This window comes from Crassostrea angulata, chromosome 6, assembly GCF_025612915.1.
Source record: "Crassostrea angulata isolate pt1a10 chromosome 6, ASM2561291v2, whole genome shotgun sequence".
Taxonomy (NCBI): Eukaryota; Metazoa; Mollusca; class Bivalvia; order Ostreida; family Ostreidae; genus Magallana; species Magallana angulata.
The window spans coordinates 12,754,094-12,771,052 of NC_069116.1; the positions used below are offsets into that span (position 1 = coordinate 12,754,094).

Genomic DNA, 16,959 nt, shown 5'->3' on the forward strand with positions numbered 1-16,959 from the left:
TTAGACTATGGGCCCCCTAGCCTGAGGTTCTACTTAGACTTTGAGCCTCCTAGCCTGAGGTTCTATTTAGACTTTGAGCCCGCTAGCCTGAGGTTCTATTTAGACTTTGAGCCCCCCATAGCCCGAGGTTCTATTTAGTCTTTGAGCCCTTAGCTTGAGGTTCTATTTAGACTATGATCCCCCTAGCCTGAGGTTCTATTTAGACTTTGAGCCCCCTAGCCTGAGGTTCTATTTAGAATTTGAGCCCCTTAGCCTGAGGTTCATTTCAACTTTGAGTCTCCTAGCCTGAGGTTCTATTTAGAATTTGAGCCCCCTAGCCTGATGTTCTTTTTTGACTTTGAGCCCCCTAGCCTGAGGTTCTATTTAGAATTTGAGCCCCCTAGCCTGATGTTCTTTTTTGACTTTGAGCCCCCTAGCCTGAGGTTCTATTTAGACTTTGAGCCCCCTAGCCTGAGGTTCTATTTAGAATTTGAGCCCCCTAGCCTGATGTTCTTTTTTGACTTTGAGCCCCCTAGCCTGAGGTTCTATTTAGGCTTTGAGCCCCCTAGCCTGAGGTTCTACTTAGACTTTGAGCCCCCTAGCCCGAGATTCTATTTAGACTTTGAGCCCCCTAGCCTGAGGCTCTATTTAAACTTTGAGCCATACACTGCTATTCCTGTACTGCTGAGGTCCAGTTCCTCTAACGTGCTGTTCCTCTTCATCACTTTCAGGATTTCAGTCTGGGCATCTGATGTCTACAGTATATAATACAAATCATTTAATATTTATATTCAGTCTATTGAGATACTGTTAACAAACTATTTACTTTTTTCTAGAAAAACGCAGTAGTGATAAACAGAATTATTTCTGTCAACATACAGATATCCAGTGCAATATTGGAGGTAGCATGTTTCTTTTGAGGGTAAAATACAATTTGTTTTATCATATTAAGGGTTAAATATGTAATATATATATCTTTTAAAAAACAATCAATTCTAACAATTTTCACCTATTGGGGACTTACCAGTTTGATTTTGCTGGCTGTGAATTTAGTAAACCAGGTGTTGTTTTCCAAAGCCCCTATGATTGGAACTAGGTCCCTACAAGACAAATACATGCTTGGAATATTACAATATAATATAAATTAGGTCTAATAATTCTATTTGTAATTCTTAATTCTCATATTTCCATATAGAGGAAATATATGAAGAATGTTTTAGCTATTAAAACAGTGCAAAGCCTTACTTTGAACTCAAATGATCAAAATCTTGCAGATTAAGTTCTCTGGAATCTTGGGACAAATAAATGGTGTCTACATCCTGAAAAAAAAATCAGATTACAATATCAGACGTTTATTCAAGCAAAACTTCACATCTAATTTTACCATATCTCCAGATTTTATAGTTTTATTTTTTGTAACTGGTATATCAAATTGTGCATTTGTGATATCTTTCTTTTCTCTTTCTTTAATGTTTTTTTTTTTCTTGGACATCATGGAAATACAATTGCAAAAACAATGACAAAATTAAACTGAACAAGATAACCAAACAACAAAAACTACTGACCAAATGACCAGTACCTGTGCACAATGTATAACATGCACTTAGGATATATTTATTCTTCAGTAAATCTAACAACTTGGGATATCTGTCAGTTTTACATCTATGACACATCAGTCTACTACATGTATCAAATAAAATGATTTTTTTTAACGAATTATGAAATTAAAATTAAAAAAAAAACAAACCCAAATCTTTTATTTAATTTGAAAGCTGACTTCAAAAATCTTCACTTGAGTTTCTTTTATCAACTAAAGAGGTTTCCCTGGGGACATAACATTTTCAGTTTTACTGAATGACATTTTCTTTTTGATTTGCAGAAATAAAACATATTTTCAAACTTTAAATTGCTAGTTTAAAGCAGTTTTTCTGGTCACAGAAAATACATGACTGGATCTGCAGAAAATCAAACTATGTTTTGAGGGTTGGAAATCAAAGTAATGAGTGGTAAACAGACAAATAAACATCATGGTTCTCATTTCCTTATCTGTTTTTGTGAGTATTCAGGAAACATCAAATAACTTTGATATCTCTTATGTACATTTTTATTTTGTAATAATAGGCCAAGTATGTGTTTTTTTCTTTAATAGCACAATATTTAATCCCCCAAGTACCAGATAAAAATTGTGACATTTCAGCTCTGTCTTTGTGTAAGCCCACGTTATTCTCAAAAGCATCAGAATCCCATTACCGTCCCTGCTTTATCATTATTGTTGCATGGATTTTGACTGGGCTTCTGCAAATGGCCAACATAAAAATGCAATTCTAGATGTAAATTTTATTGACATTTTTAGTCTAATAAATGATATGCTGTGGGGGCAGTTTTCAAAGAAAGTTCTATTATCTGAATTCTATGCATTACAATGTTAGTTTGTTCGATAACTATCAATTTGCTTAGTCTGCCTTATGATATTGCATTATACCATTAAAAATACATTGTTCATTTGTGATCAATGTATGTAAAACATCTACAAAAAATTTATGACTTGATCGATTATAACAACTGACTTCAGTTTTAAATTTATTGACAAATTAAAGCACAATTCAACATAGTATTCTTAGTTCAACTAAAAGAAACTGAAGGTAGCATAAAAATAATTTACAGGTTAAAACTAGTGTAAAAAAATTAAAACTTAAAGTATAGTGTAATAAATACTGGTAATAGTTATTGAGTTTGGGAAGATTATGGCGATTATAAATCCAAGTACAAATGTTAATGAAATGAACAACTCAGTTTCAATGCAAAGCTGTTCTCCAATATATGTTGCTATCCAAGGCAGTTACTAAAGTTAACAATGATGTGTATTTAAGAGATTTAAAATTTCCATGGTGCACCCCATCCCCAACCCAACCCTTCCCTCTATCCCTCTATATCCTCCCATGTGCAGTACTGACAGTTCTGTGAGGTTTCAGCATTCACCCTGTTTAAAGCCTAATCTCAGCTAGATTTGTCGAGACTGAAAAATTTTGAGAGACGTCCGTCAAAATTTTTCAGTCACGACAAATCTCGCTGAAATTATTTAAAGCCGTTCCACCTACCCAGGCCACCTCCTCCCTGTAGGGGGTGTTGTGGTAGTCACACATACAGGCGTACATAATGGAGTACCCCCCACACGGTCCATGCTCCTTCTTCTCAATCTCCTTCATCATGTCTTGCATCAGCCGTAGACGATCAGGTGGCTGTACATCGATTTTCTTGATAAATCTCCTGAATAAAAAAAACACAATATTAGAGTCTCTGATTTAAGTGTTTTCTCGTGTAAAATAAGACTAAATGACCATTTTTCTCTAATATAACACAAGTGTCTTCAAAAATTCAATAAATTATTTTTCATTTCTTTGGACACATTTTGTCTTTCTCATCACTATAATAATGTATTACAATGATAAAAAAGAAGGGGAGATTCCAAAAACTGATCAATATTTGACCGGTAAAATTAATCATAGTTTGATAACCATTGATTTCACAGAGCTGTATTATCTCGGTTAATATTGACAGTGTCAAAAAATGCCGACCTCTATGTCAACTTAATCACACTTACTCGATATCATAGAAGGGAAATACGTTTTTGAGAGACCTCCCAATGTGTGTTATTATGTGATCAATGTCATCCAAGTCTGGTTCTACTGTCACCACAGAGACTGGCTTGCCATCTGCCACAGTGATTGTTAGCTGTAAAAGTGAAGAGAAAGTCAACATACAATAAGGAAACAAGCTACCACCTTAAAAATACATGTATATCTCACACTAAAATGATCCTCATTCTCTAAGTATTTCACAATTTTATCAAGGAAATACTTGTGTGAAACTTTAAATGAATTTTTGTAATAGATCATTATGATGTATGTATATATACCAAGTATTGCCAAATCGCTGACACAAATTCATTTCAGATAAAGAATATTACAGGGCTCACCGAAACAAGGCTTCACCTTTATGAGACCATCTTTATCATACTATATAAATATCAGAGATAATGGTCTTTATTAAAATATTGTTTTATGTAGTGTGGTTTGACATAATATCGAATATCATATGATCTATGATTATTATATTATGTAAATTTCATACTGTATTGTATGATATAATATTTATCAAATTGTATCATATGATATTTTATATGTTATTATATAAATTTGTAATACACTATTATATCATACAAAACAATATTGTATCATATGACATGAAATTGTATCAAGTTATATGAATATTGAATCATAATTTTTATGATACAATATTGTATTATGTAATATGATGCAATATTGTATCATTTAATATGATACGATATTGTATCATATGATATGATAAAAAACTATGTAATGTTATATTGTATCTGATATATAACAGTAACTTGATCCAAAGGGTCGGATCACAAGTTGCCAGGCACTGATCATCAGACCAAACGAGACGCGAAGCATCGAGTTTGATTTGATAATCTCCTCCGGCAATGAGACGTGATCCAGCTCTTTGGATCAGATTACTGCTGTAATGATAAATTCATTATATATCCTTGTCTATTTAAAAGTTTTAATTACAAAACAGTCTTTTTAAAATCAACTGTATGACGTTTACTCATATAACAAAGCTGTTTTGAAACGACCTCTTTTAAAATGTGCTATGTCATCAGTTTCAGAGAGTGGTGGTACGGAATCAGAAACCCACAGTGTGGTGATTCGGAAAATCCGATCACACTCTGTAAAATTGAAAGTATCAAGAAGGCAAAATTGCTGGATATATAATAAGATATTTTATCATAATGATACAATATTGTTCTGTATGAAACAAATGTATCATATGATTAATACAATATTGTTTAATGTTTTGTACAGCATTATACAGTACTGTGAAACTTGTCTAATCCGGCAGAGGTTGGTTTTGAAAAATTTTCGCCAGATTAAGCAACATCCAAGGACATTGTTGCAAGTTTAATTTAGCATTTAATGCAGTGGGTTTTGATTGCATATTCTTGCAAACTTTTCAATTCTCATGAAAAATTTAAAATCTCCTTATGATTGCACAAATTTTCATTGCAAAACCAAATAGGTTCTATGGAAATATATTTTCAATCAAATAATCATCAAATATAAATTAATAATAAATTGAGAAGTCAAACACGAGAAAAGTGCATGCTGCACCAGAAACTGATAAATAAACATTGACCACACCACAAGTCAACAAGTGGCTGATTACGTAATGGGGAATACACTGGCGAGAACTCTTTTGACGCAGGGAACAATGGATAAATATTCAAAAACATTGGAATTTACTTAAGAATGAAACATTTTTGACAGAACATAGACGCACATTACAAATGATATTGGCAGTCATACTCCCACAGTATTTAGAGTGACGGCTTTAAAAAAATGGGTTAAAGTATAATACACGTCCCCGCTTTTGATCTAATTTGTGCTGAAAAAAGTGTGTACTACAAAAAGCATTTTACGGTATAATAAACTTAAATTTGTTTAAATCAAAAGCACTGACAGGCAAATTGATAACTGAGCAGTAATGATCCGCATATGGCTTCTTTAAACCATCCATCAATAAGTGGTTAGATTTCACTAATTATAAGGAGTCATTTCTATACAACATGGTCGGTTAACAGAACAGAAAAGACACAGATTGCACAGCATTTATTAAACATAAAATGTAAAATAATAAAAAAAAATGTCAAGGGATTGAATCATTTCGCCGGATTGGACAACATCCGAATTCATGAAGTTTTACATAATATTGTATCACATATGTTGTATGATATGGTGTTGTATTACGTTATACATTATCATATCATACAACATTGTATCATATAACATGATACAATATAAAAAAATAAAATATATTATGATAAATTTTTATCATATGATATTACATTAAAAAATTATAAAATATCATATAATTGTATCTTATAATATCTTACAATATTACATCATATGATACAATATCATATAATATAATACAGTACTATTTCTTATCATTTAGTACAATATCATATGAAAAAATCATATCATATGATAAAACATCATATCATATTATTGATATATCAATCACATCTATCTATCAAGCAAGTTTTAGTGAAGTAAGACAAGGTTTTCTTTAGCATCCTTGACAATGAAGATCAGGCTCTGTATTCATAGCTAGCCTTATCTTTCAAATCCAAAGTTAAATGAACCATAAAAGTTTGTAAGGACAGCATTTTTCGTATTCAAACCTGTATTTAACTACTTAAAATACTTACATCTGCTCCAGCATCAATGACTAAGTTTAAAAGAATTAGCTTCATTTTGTAACCAGCTCCAAGACCCTAACACAATTTCACACAATTTAACACAAGATCACCCTCTGTATCTGCATGAAGCTACCTCTGTGATTCATTTATATAGTTGATTTAAACATTCAAATTTGAAAAAGTAAGTACTATTATTTACAATACATAAATATGTGACCTTGTCCAAAAACCTTAATCTCCTCCAGCATTTGAAACCTATGACTCTGATTCAGCATCCCAGTCTGTAGAGTGCATCAGTATACCGGATGCAGCATCTATCCAAATACGGTTAAGATAACTAATATTTGTTTATCAAACGGCATCTGCACCAAAAACTTTCATCATGAGTTCCAAAAACCTTAACCTCCTCAGTTGTATATGTATCATAAGATGCAGCAGCCAATAAAAGTTTGGTGAAGGCAATTGAGGACCAGTAATAACTAAGATATGGCCATTAAGGTAAAGGTCCATACCCCACTTGATAAATAAAATGCGTACAGATTTTTTTTCATATTTTTCAAACATGTATATGAGCATATGTTCTTATCAAATTTTACTCAGTTGGCTGGTCCATCGGTATCATTAAAGCTATGGCCGTGGCTAAAAATAGAACCGATTGTGGAAAACGGCGCTTTTTTCATACATAATGAATCTAAGCCTAAGCCTGAAATTTTACTTTGAATTCACAAAATCATTTTTTGACTTGTATCCTATGTAAAATGAAGGAATTATCATTTCAAAACAAATAATTTTTTGTTCACTTGCTTATTTATTAAAATATAGATAAATCTGCTAACAAATGAGATAAAATGATTTAAATTTTCAAAGAGAATTTAAGCTCTTGCAATTTTATTTACATACAGAATTCTCTGAAATATTGATATTATTTACCCCCTAACGTCCTTAATCAATTGGAAATAAAATTACCCAAAGGACCGGCCTTTTCAGGATCACAATGGGCGTATTTTTGGTAAAAAACATTAAAATATATATTTTGAAAAAAGATCCGTAAGAATAAAATTGTGCATAGGTTTATTATTTCATCACTCTACATACTTGCCAACCTCCAACATGTGAAAATCTGGTCATGACCAGATTTGGAAAGTAAAAAATCTGGTCATAGCGCGTAACGACATTCACGACATATTTACCATGCATTTCATAGGTATATACAATAGAAATATTGTTAAAACTTATGTGTAATACTTTATTGCAAAGAAGCATATGATTTTAACTAACAGTTGCTGATTTTGAATTTTGTAAAGTGATCTGACACAGAAAATGGTAGGTTGTGTTCAGCTAAAAATAAAATGCAAAAAGAGTTTCTGCTACATTAACCTTGCTTTTGAAATCTGTAAATGATGGCATGAAAGTTGTAAGTGACTTGGAAGACTTTTGTGTATTAAAAAGCATTCTATACATGACTTAGCGTTTTTGAATGTTTTGTCAGATCATTTTGGGCACAAAATCCAATATTCAAATGTGCGTTACATAGAACACAAAAGCCTCGTTTTGTACTCGATTATTTTGTTTTACCTATGGGAATTCATTTTCCCAGATATGTTGATAGGTACAAAAATATCGTTTTCTTTTTGTTGGTTTTGATTTCGCTGGCCCTGATGAAGACCTTTTCTTATTGGAAGCCATCACACTTAATGATTTAAACCTTCGCGTAGTCAAAACAACTCACGATAATAATTACACTTAATGTGTCTGTTATAGCCGTCGGCACAATAAACTAAACATATTTTTTTAGAGTCTCGAAAAAAATATGTTTAGTTTATTGTTAAATAGAAAACATGATTTAAACAAACTGTTGAATAATCTGTATTATTTAAATCGCAAAAGATGGTTTCTTTTGGAATCTTTAAGTATAATGGATCGAGATCGGTATTTAGAAATTGCAGTCACACGCGTGGATTATGCTAACTACCTGATATGCTTTTAAGACAAACCTCTATTCAACCTTTTTTTTAACTGGTTTAAAGACTGTTCTTAAAATGAAATAACTTTTCTTCAGCGTATGGTTTTAATTCTAAAAATATTTTTTGTGTGGAAAATATATATATGCTTGTTGCTAAGCGAAAAGGATAAAGATGATATCGGTCAAATTATTTCCCCTTGTGTATTTATCTCCCTTATGCACTGGAATAGATCTCGGTCAGGATTTCATTTTGGGTGTTTATGGACTTTCGGGGATTAATGTTCAAATATTTGGATTAAATTCAACCTTATAATGCATTGATGTTTATGCAGGAAAACAGTAAGAGGTCTATATTTTCAAAACGAGTACGCAATCGACACAACCCAGTCAAGTTTTCATTTCGCTGATTAATAGGCCTAATTGATTGCAGTTGTCAGTATTTTGAATAGCTTTGTTTTGAATCAATTTCTAGGTCAGCTTGATTTCAGAACAAATTAGACCCGGCCTCATTAAATTACACCTTTTAACGCTAGCTCTCAATTAGATCGGGCACGGACAAGACGTAATAACGCGTGAATTACGTCAGACGTTGTTTTGTGACGTATGGATAATTACCTTAAACCAGCTCAAAAAACTTCAACCTCATCTAGCATTTGAAACCTATGGCTCAGATTCAGCATTCATGTCTGTCTTGTGCATCAGTATCATAAGATGAACCATCATGCAAGTTTGGTGAAGTTAAGAACAGTAGTAAATAAGATATAATCATCAAAATGCATCTGCTCCAAAACATTAACCAGTTCTAAAAACCTTAATCTTATCCAGGATCCAAAACCTATGGCTTAGATTCAGCATTAAAGCCTGTCAAGTGCATAAGTATGATATGACTATCCATCCATGCAATTTTGGTGAAGTTGGGACCAATAGTAACCTATATATGGCTATCAAAGGGCACCTGCTCCAAAAACTTTAAACTGCTTCAAAAACCATAACCTCCACCGGCATCTTAAATTCATGGCCCAGATTTAGCATCCAAGTCTTTTTAAGTTCATTAATAGGTCCAGATGTACTATCCATGCAAATATAGTGAAAGTAGAACAAGAAGGACAAGGATACAGGGCCTGCTCTAAAAACTTTAACTAGGTCCAGACGCCGAAACTGACGCAGGGGGTATAACATAAGCCCCCCCCCCCCCCCCCCCCCCCCGACTTCTCAGTCGCAGTGAGCTATTAAAAGATAAATTAAAATGGATTTACCTGGTTTTTCTTTTTGCTCTCTAAGCCTTGAATATCTATAAAGCTGAAATCTTGGTCCACCTAAAATATAAAGAGTTAAAACAATTTAAGTTAAATGTATAATTACAGTAAAACATGTTTCAGTACAAACGCAGATATAGCAGTTTTGGAAATCTCCAGCAAAATTCTTCACAAGTCCTTGATAAATTTTATTGTCATAATAAATTAAAATTTTCAGATATAGCAAATTAATTTTGAGTCCCCTAAAGGTGAAAAATAATGAAATATAACTTTTATACCAGGCTTGGGGCGAATTACATTGTTTAAAAAAATATGAACCAATTCTTTGTATAAAATTTATACAAAGAATTGGTTCATATTTTTTTAAAGTTAGCAATGCCAATTGACATTATACTGTTTGAATGAATTTATTTTAACATAAATTTGTTAATTTATTAATACTTCGTTTTCCCTAGGTTTCAAAAAAAGATATTTATTACCGTATCTATTGCATCAATTAACACAAATGATGTGGAAAGTAACATCTATACACTTTGCCATACTTATTATAATTATGACTTTGTTGTAAGGAGTAAATCCAATGATCCCTAGGAATTTACTACATGTATAACAAAGTTTTAATGTATAACACTGTAAGTTATGTTATTCCTGAGGAAGTAAAGTTTTGAAAATAATGTTCATAATCATAACAACTCTCATTTCTTACATTTGAGTAGTGGTGATTAAAAATATGTTAGATCTGTTAAATTGTGAAACAGGTCTGTTTGTTAAATAACATTCTCCTACTTTGTGAAATAAATAAATGTCCCCGAGCAAAGAATGTATCGGTTATCATATAATGGTTTAACATTTACCCTACTGAGGATGCTAACCCCTATTGAGTTTGTTGTATGATCTAGATTAGGTAGGCGTCTAAATATATATAATATTTACATACAGCACATGGTGTTCAATATGAGTAAAGTTGAAAGGGGACTATTGAAGAACTGAATATGCATGCCTTTGTGGAGACAAATGGACAGAAGACACAAACATTTGATCATCAGGGACAAAAATCCTATACATGAAATGCAAATCATTTGGAGATTAGAATTCCTTCTGGTATTGTGCCGTCTCTATCTTCCCAAGAATTCACACCCTCCAATGCAAACCATGAATGGCATTACACGTAATATTTTCAATTATTTGATAACCCAATGAACCAAAGGCTTTTTCTCAAATCAAAAAATAATTTCACACCCATGAAATCGTGATTGGGTGTGGGCCGGTATTCATACACAACAGCAGCACCTTGTCATGATAATTTTATGTTTAATGAAGCTGCACTAAATCGATCAACTTTGTTCACTCAAATAAGGATTCTGTAAAGGAATAATATTACCTAATAATATGGATTATCAAAGCTAATGTAAATAAGGATTCTGACAAGGATGCTGTACCTGGTTAACCAGGTACATTAATAGCATCAGAAATTAATGTTCTAATAAAAGTCCTCATTTTACATTTTTCCTATCCTTTACTTTTTTACAGACTCTTTCTCCGAAAATCAACTACAACGTACATGACATCCTTTGATGTTAAGGAATATACAATATACAGCATCCGGAACCCATGGCCAGTCTCGCATACACTTAATGACCGTAGGCCAATTTTAACTCATTAAACTCTTCTTGTTCTCATGAATATTCATTACAATTTTAAATTCACCAATAAGAAAGCAAAACTCTTCAGTTTTTAAAGGTATGAAAATGACCATCATGTAATTTAAGAAAACAAGCCATTGTTGATGGATGCATGCATAAATATAAATGGGATTTGTGAAATTTCCTCCATGAAAGTATGAAGGAGCTAATCGGAACAGAGCATGAATTAGTCATAAGAATGAGAAGAGTTCAATGAGTTGGCCAAAGATCAGTAAGAGAATGCGAGATTGGACTTGGGTTTCCGACGATAAGTATACAGTAGCCGCCAGTAAACTGTATTACTAAAGAAATCTTACATGATGAAAGTAAATCCTACTAAAAAAAATTTTTTCAATTTATCATATCATGATTAAAAAGGAAAAGGAAATCTTTTAATGAATCAAACCCACTAAGCAAGTGACAAACTCTTAAATGAACAAATCATAGAATGCGTGGGCAATGAAAATAATAAACAAATGTCTTATGAATTTTCAGAGCAATTCAAAAGAAGTGCTTCCAACACGTATATCACAACCTTCATTACTGAATTTTAAGTCTAACACTAATTGCTCAATTTAAAAAAATGTGGTAAATGCTTCAAATTAATTAGTGGAATTGTTAATTAACTGTAAAAACAAGGATGTGAATCATAGTGAAAGACCTATCTGACACCATGCAGAAACATGTTGGTTTCTACAAAAAATTGATAAAACAAATCACAAACAACAATCATCAGTAAACTTTTTGTGGGTTTTGAACATCTAAAAGGACATTGAAAAAAAATGTTTTTTTTCTTCTTGTAGTTTCATTAGCCAATAATGAAGAATAAATAATACTGGCATTTGTAATAAAGTGCAGGTATCGATATCTGCATTTCCGTAAACATCTAAGAATGCCACTAAATGTCACCTAAGTGACTTAGGAAGCTGTTGTATATTTCCCCCTGACACTGTCAAAAGAATAAATCTTCTAGCATTAAAAATCACTCCTTAGACACAGAAATACAATCCTGAGTCATAGGAATTATCAGAAAACAGGAATTCTGGGTGTATCGCAAACACAATAAAACATGTCCCCTATCAGGAAGCAGCCATCTCTGATGAGGATACTCTGTAGCTACCACCTGTTTATTTAAGACATGACAAAAGTGTAACTCAATTAAACAGCATGTCACAAACCAGTACAGTTCAATTTTTTCAGACAAATTTGCAATAACAAGAATAAAAACAAGAGGCCCATGGGCCACATCGCTCACCTGAGGAACAATAGGTATGATAAAGTCGGCTTAATGGAGTCATAATACAAACAATCTGGACAATGTACAATAATACATGTAGATCCTGTATAAATAAAATCCATTTTTCCCCCTCGGAACTCGGATAGCCTTGATTGCTGCCAATATTTACAAGAGCAGACTTTAATCACCGCTCCTGCACATATATAGGGACTCAACATTACGCAGGCAGGGATGACCGCACACCTATGCAACTCAACAGGTACCAACGTTAACGCAAGCAGAGATAACGCAAGCAGGGATGACCGCACACTTGCGCCAACAACTCAACCTAACGCAGGGAGTGCCACACACTTGCGCTAGAGAGGCCAGAACACCAGCAGGGATGACCATACACTAGTGCTCCGCCGCAACCACCACCAATACAAGCAGGTATGACCGCACACTTGTATTAATGCAATACAAGGCAGGCATGACCACACACTCTGTATCATAGGTTAGAAAAACACGAAGATTAGATAGAGCATGGATGTCCACACCCTCAATCTCTCCATACCCGTTGCAATGTAATAGACACTGTCCCTATATATGTGCAGGCCTAAAATAATTCATAGTATCTAAAAATTGGAAATCAAAAATAAGCAAACTAATCTGGCCTAACCCAAAACTACTTATGCAGAACAACTTATATACATTGAATATCTATTATTGTATAAAAATAATCATCACAATAATTGGTTAACAGTGGATGCATTAATTAAAATAATCAAGAATCAATCAATCAAGGGCAATAAATCAAAACAGTAATACAAAAAGATTCTAATGAAAAAATAGCTGCCTGCTTCAATTTTATAGTCATATATCACATGTTGAGTATTGCAGTTCTCAAAAAGATCCTTTACAATTGTTTATATATGGGATATTTAGCTATGTACATCAAACTCTGAACCTTCTTGTGAGGCCGAAGAATTGTCCTGAAGCCAAAGTCTTAACAATTATAAAGAATCATCTTGCTGAATAGTTTCTGAGAAGAAGATTTTTAAAGATTTACTCTATATATATTCCTATGTGGCCTCACCCTACCCCCAGGGGTCATGATTTTCACAACTTTGAAGCTACACTACCTGAGGATACTTCCCACAAGTTTCAGCTTTCCTGGCTGATTAGTTTCTGAGAAGAAGATTTTTAAATATTTACTCTATATATTCCTATGTAAAACTTCGACCCCCCCCCCCCCCCCCCCCATTGTGCCCCATCCTACCCCCAGGGATCATGATTTTCACAACTTTGAATCTACACTACCTGAGGATGCTTCCAAACAAGTTTCAGCTTTCCTGGCTGATTAGTTTCTGAGAAGAAGATTTTTAAAGATTTACTCTATATATTCCTATGTAAAATTTTAACACCCCCCAATGTGGCCTCACCCTACCCCCAGGGATCATGATTTTCACAACTTTGAATCTACACCACCTGAGGGTGCTTCCACACAAGTTTCAGCTTTCCTGGCTGATTAGTTTCTGAGAAGAAGATTTTTAAAGATTTACTCTATATATTCCTATGTAAAAGTTCGACCCCTAATTGTGGCCCCACCCTACCCCCGGAGGTCATGATTTTCACAACTTTGAATCTACACTACCTGAGGATGCTTCCACACAAGTTTCAGCTTTCCTGGCTGATTAGTTTCTGAGAAGAAGATTTTTAAAGATTTACTCTATATATTCCTATGTAAAAGTTCGACCCCCCATTGTGGCCCCACCCTACCCCCGGGGGTCATGATTTTCACAACTTTGAATCTACACTACCTGAGGATGCTTCCACACAAATTTCAGCTTTCCTGGCTGATTAGTTTCTGAGAAGAAGATTTTTAGAGATTTACTCTATATATTCCTATGTGAAAGTTCGACTCCCCATTGTGGCCCCACCCTACTCCCGGGGGTCATGATTTTCACAACTTTGAATCTACACTACCTGAGAATGCTTCCACACAAGTTTCAGCTTTCCTGGCTGTTTAGTTTCTGAGAAGAAGATTTTTAAAGATTTACTCTATATATTCCTATGTAAAACTTCGACCCCCCATTGTGGCCCCACCCTACCCCCGGGGGTCATGAATTTCACAACTTTGAATCTACACTACCTGAGGATGCTTCCACACAAGTTTCAGCTTTCCTGGCTGTTTAGTTTCTGAGAAGAAGATTTTTAAAGATTTACTCTATATATTCCTATGTAAAATTTTGACCCCCCATTGTGGCCCCACCCTACCCCCGGGGGTCATGAATTTCACAACTTTGAATCTACACTACCTGAGGATGCTTCCACACAAGTTTCAGCTTTCCTGGCTTTCTGGTTCTTGAGAAGAAGATTTTTGAAAATTTCTCGAAATTTTTCATTAATTTCTAATTATCTCCCCTTGAAAACGGGTGTGGCTCTTAATTTTCACAACTTTGAATCCCCTTTGCCTAAGGATGATTTGTGCCAAGTTTCGTTGAAATTGGCCTAGTAGTTCTTGAGAAGATGTTGAAAATGTGAAAAGTTTACGGACAGACGGACGGACGGACAGACGGACGGACGGACAGACGGACAGACAGACGACAGACAAAATGTGATCAGAAAAGCTCACTTGAGCTTTCAGCTCAGGTGAGCTAAAAATGTGGAACCAAAAGGAGACACTGAGAGAAAGCAGGCAGTGAGAAAACCTTTACCCTTTGAAGTTTGTTTCACTGATAGGGAACTATATAACGGTATATGTAAATACCTAAGGTCTGGAGATTTATCGGACAATTTGTTAATCAATGCTTGTATTTATACAATTTGCTGGATAAAAAAGTGTATACCATCAAGATTTGTGGTATTGTTTGAAAATATGCTCAATTTTTTTGAATAACATACGTTTTAATAATAACAGTACTGTTTATGTCTCCGTTGAACTTAATCGTTCTCTCAATTGGAATAGAGGTATTTAAACTTCAGTGGAAAAATGATTAAATTTGGAAAGGTCTTCTACTATTAATAGTGCAGAAGATGCATTGCATTCTGTGTATTGTACTGCATCAAGACATTAGTATTCACAAAATCTGACTAAACCAGCTTTGATGTATAGCAAATATTCCCTGCATGCTATTGCATCACTTACTGCATCATATTGACAGAGCCACGCATTTTTCAAATTAGATGTGTTTACTCATGTTTGTTTGTCATCCATCCCTAGCATGCTTAGAATATTATGCAACTATTATTACCAATACCTCACTTACAAATGCACATCAATCTAAATATATTAATATCACAAAACACTACTCTAAATAAAATACCTGTACTTCGAAATGTTGTAATTTAAGTCTTTTGTTTATAAGAACATTACCTCTATTCCTCCCTCTCTCCCTCTCTCCTGAGCTAGCTTCCTGCTCAGAGGGAAATTCATACACCTGGTAGGATATCCCTTTTCACAGGAAGCCACTTGTTAAACTTAAAACAATCCTTTATCTTAATCGATGTAATGAATTTAAAGTTTATCTTTCAAGGACCTTGGTCTCAAATAAAATAAATGACCTTAAGACTTGTCTTAATTACAATCTGACCTTTGGATCACTTAATTGCATGAAATCTGTCCAGAAAACAAATAACCATTATCTCCAGAGAAGTCTAAGAACGGGTTACTGTGGTATCCTACACATTCCTCTTTTATACATACATCATGTACATCATTTGTAGAAGTAACCAAACTCAATATATGGAAGAAAATCTCATATCATGTGTAAAGCACCTGCCATATTACAATCCATTTTTAACAGCAAATGCAGCTCATATAATTAATTCGTACAACAATTTGATAGGACAACTTATAATTAGGTAAAACTCAACGAATAAGAGAACACTTGGTCCATCTGACCTATATATCTATTTAAGGGTCCTTGACACCCCATGACTTCCTACTTTTTACGACAGTACATCACAACATGGTTTCAACTTTGGATTGTGAAACTGTTTTCATCCCAATACTTGGGTTTCCGTCTCCAAAGAACAATGGGTATAGCTTCATTCCATTAACAGAGTTCTGGGTGACGAGTTCAAATACTGTATGACTTTTGTCTCTATGAATAGCAATACATTTTTAAAAGTTGATTCCCCCCACCCCCAAAATTGAACCTTTTTCTGTAACTTTCAAGCCAAACACTTTCTAGAGATCCATATCTTAAAGGAATATTTAGAATTTCGGGCTTGTACGTCAAACTTCTCTCAAAGGTGTAAAGGACCCTAATATGCAGATTAGAAAATCAACAAACACTTGACACACCGGAAATTATAAATATGACTTTTTTAGCCATAAACTTTTTTAACTAAAGAAAATACCTAAATGTTTTAGCTTTGAAATTCAATTTCAAATGAAAATATTCCTGAATTTGCAAACCAATCGAACTCTTCTTTTAAATAAGGTTTGAATAGTCTAGCTAAACTATCCATGACCATTCATCCAGATATACACAAGTTGTATAATATACAGTGTAAATGTGAACATATTGCAGTTTGTTCATGAAATAAAAGTAAAGGAAATTCGTAAATTC

General features: G+C 33.7%; 1 protein-coding gene across 1 annotated transcript in view; it reads right to left on the reverse strand.

Moving 5' to 3' along the window:
* The window catches only part of LOC128190642 (F-actin-uncapping protein LRRC16A-like), a 57,631-nt gene that overhangs the window by 20,654 nt on the left and 20,018 nt on the right, over positions 1-16,959 (reverse strand). Inside the window, 6 exon segments of the mRNA XM_052862759.1 lie at positions 646-734; positions 1,004-1,079; positions 1,225-1,298; positions 3,078-3,246; positions 3,581-3,711; positions 9,485-9,544. Of these exon segments, the coding sequence (XP_052718719.1) occupies positions 646-734; positions 1,004-1,079; positions 1,225-1,298; positions 3,078-3,246; positions 3,581-3,711; positions 9,485-9,544 (599 nt within the window).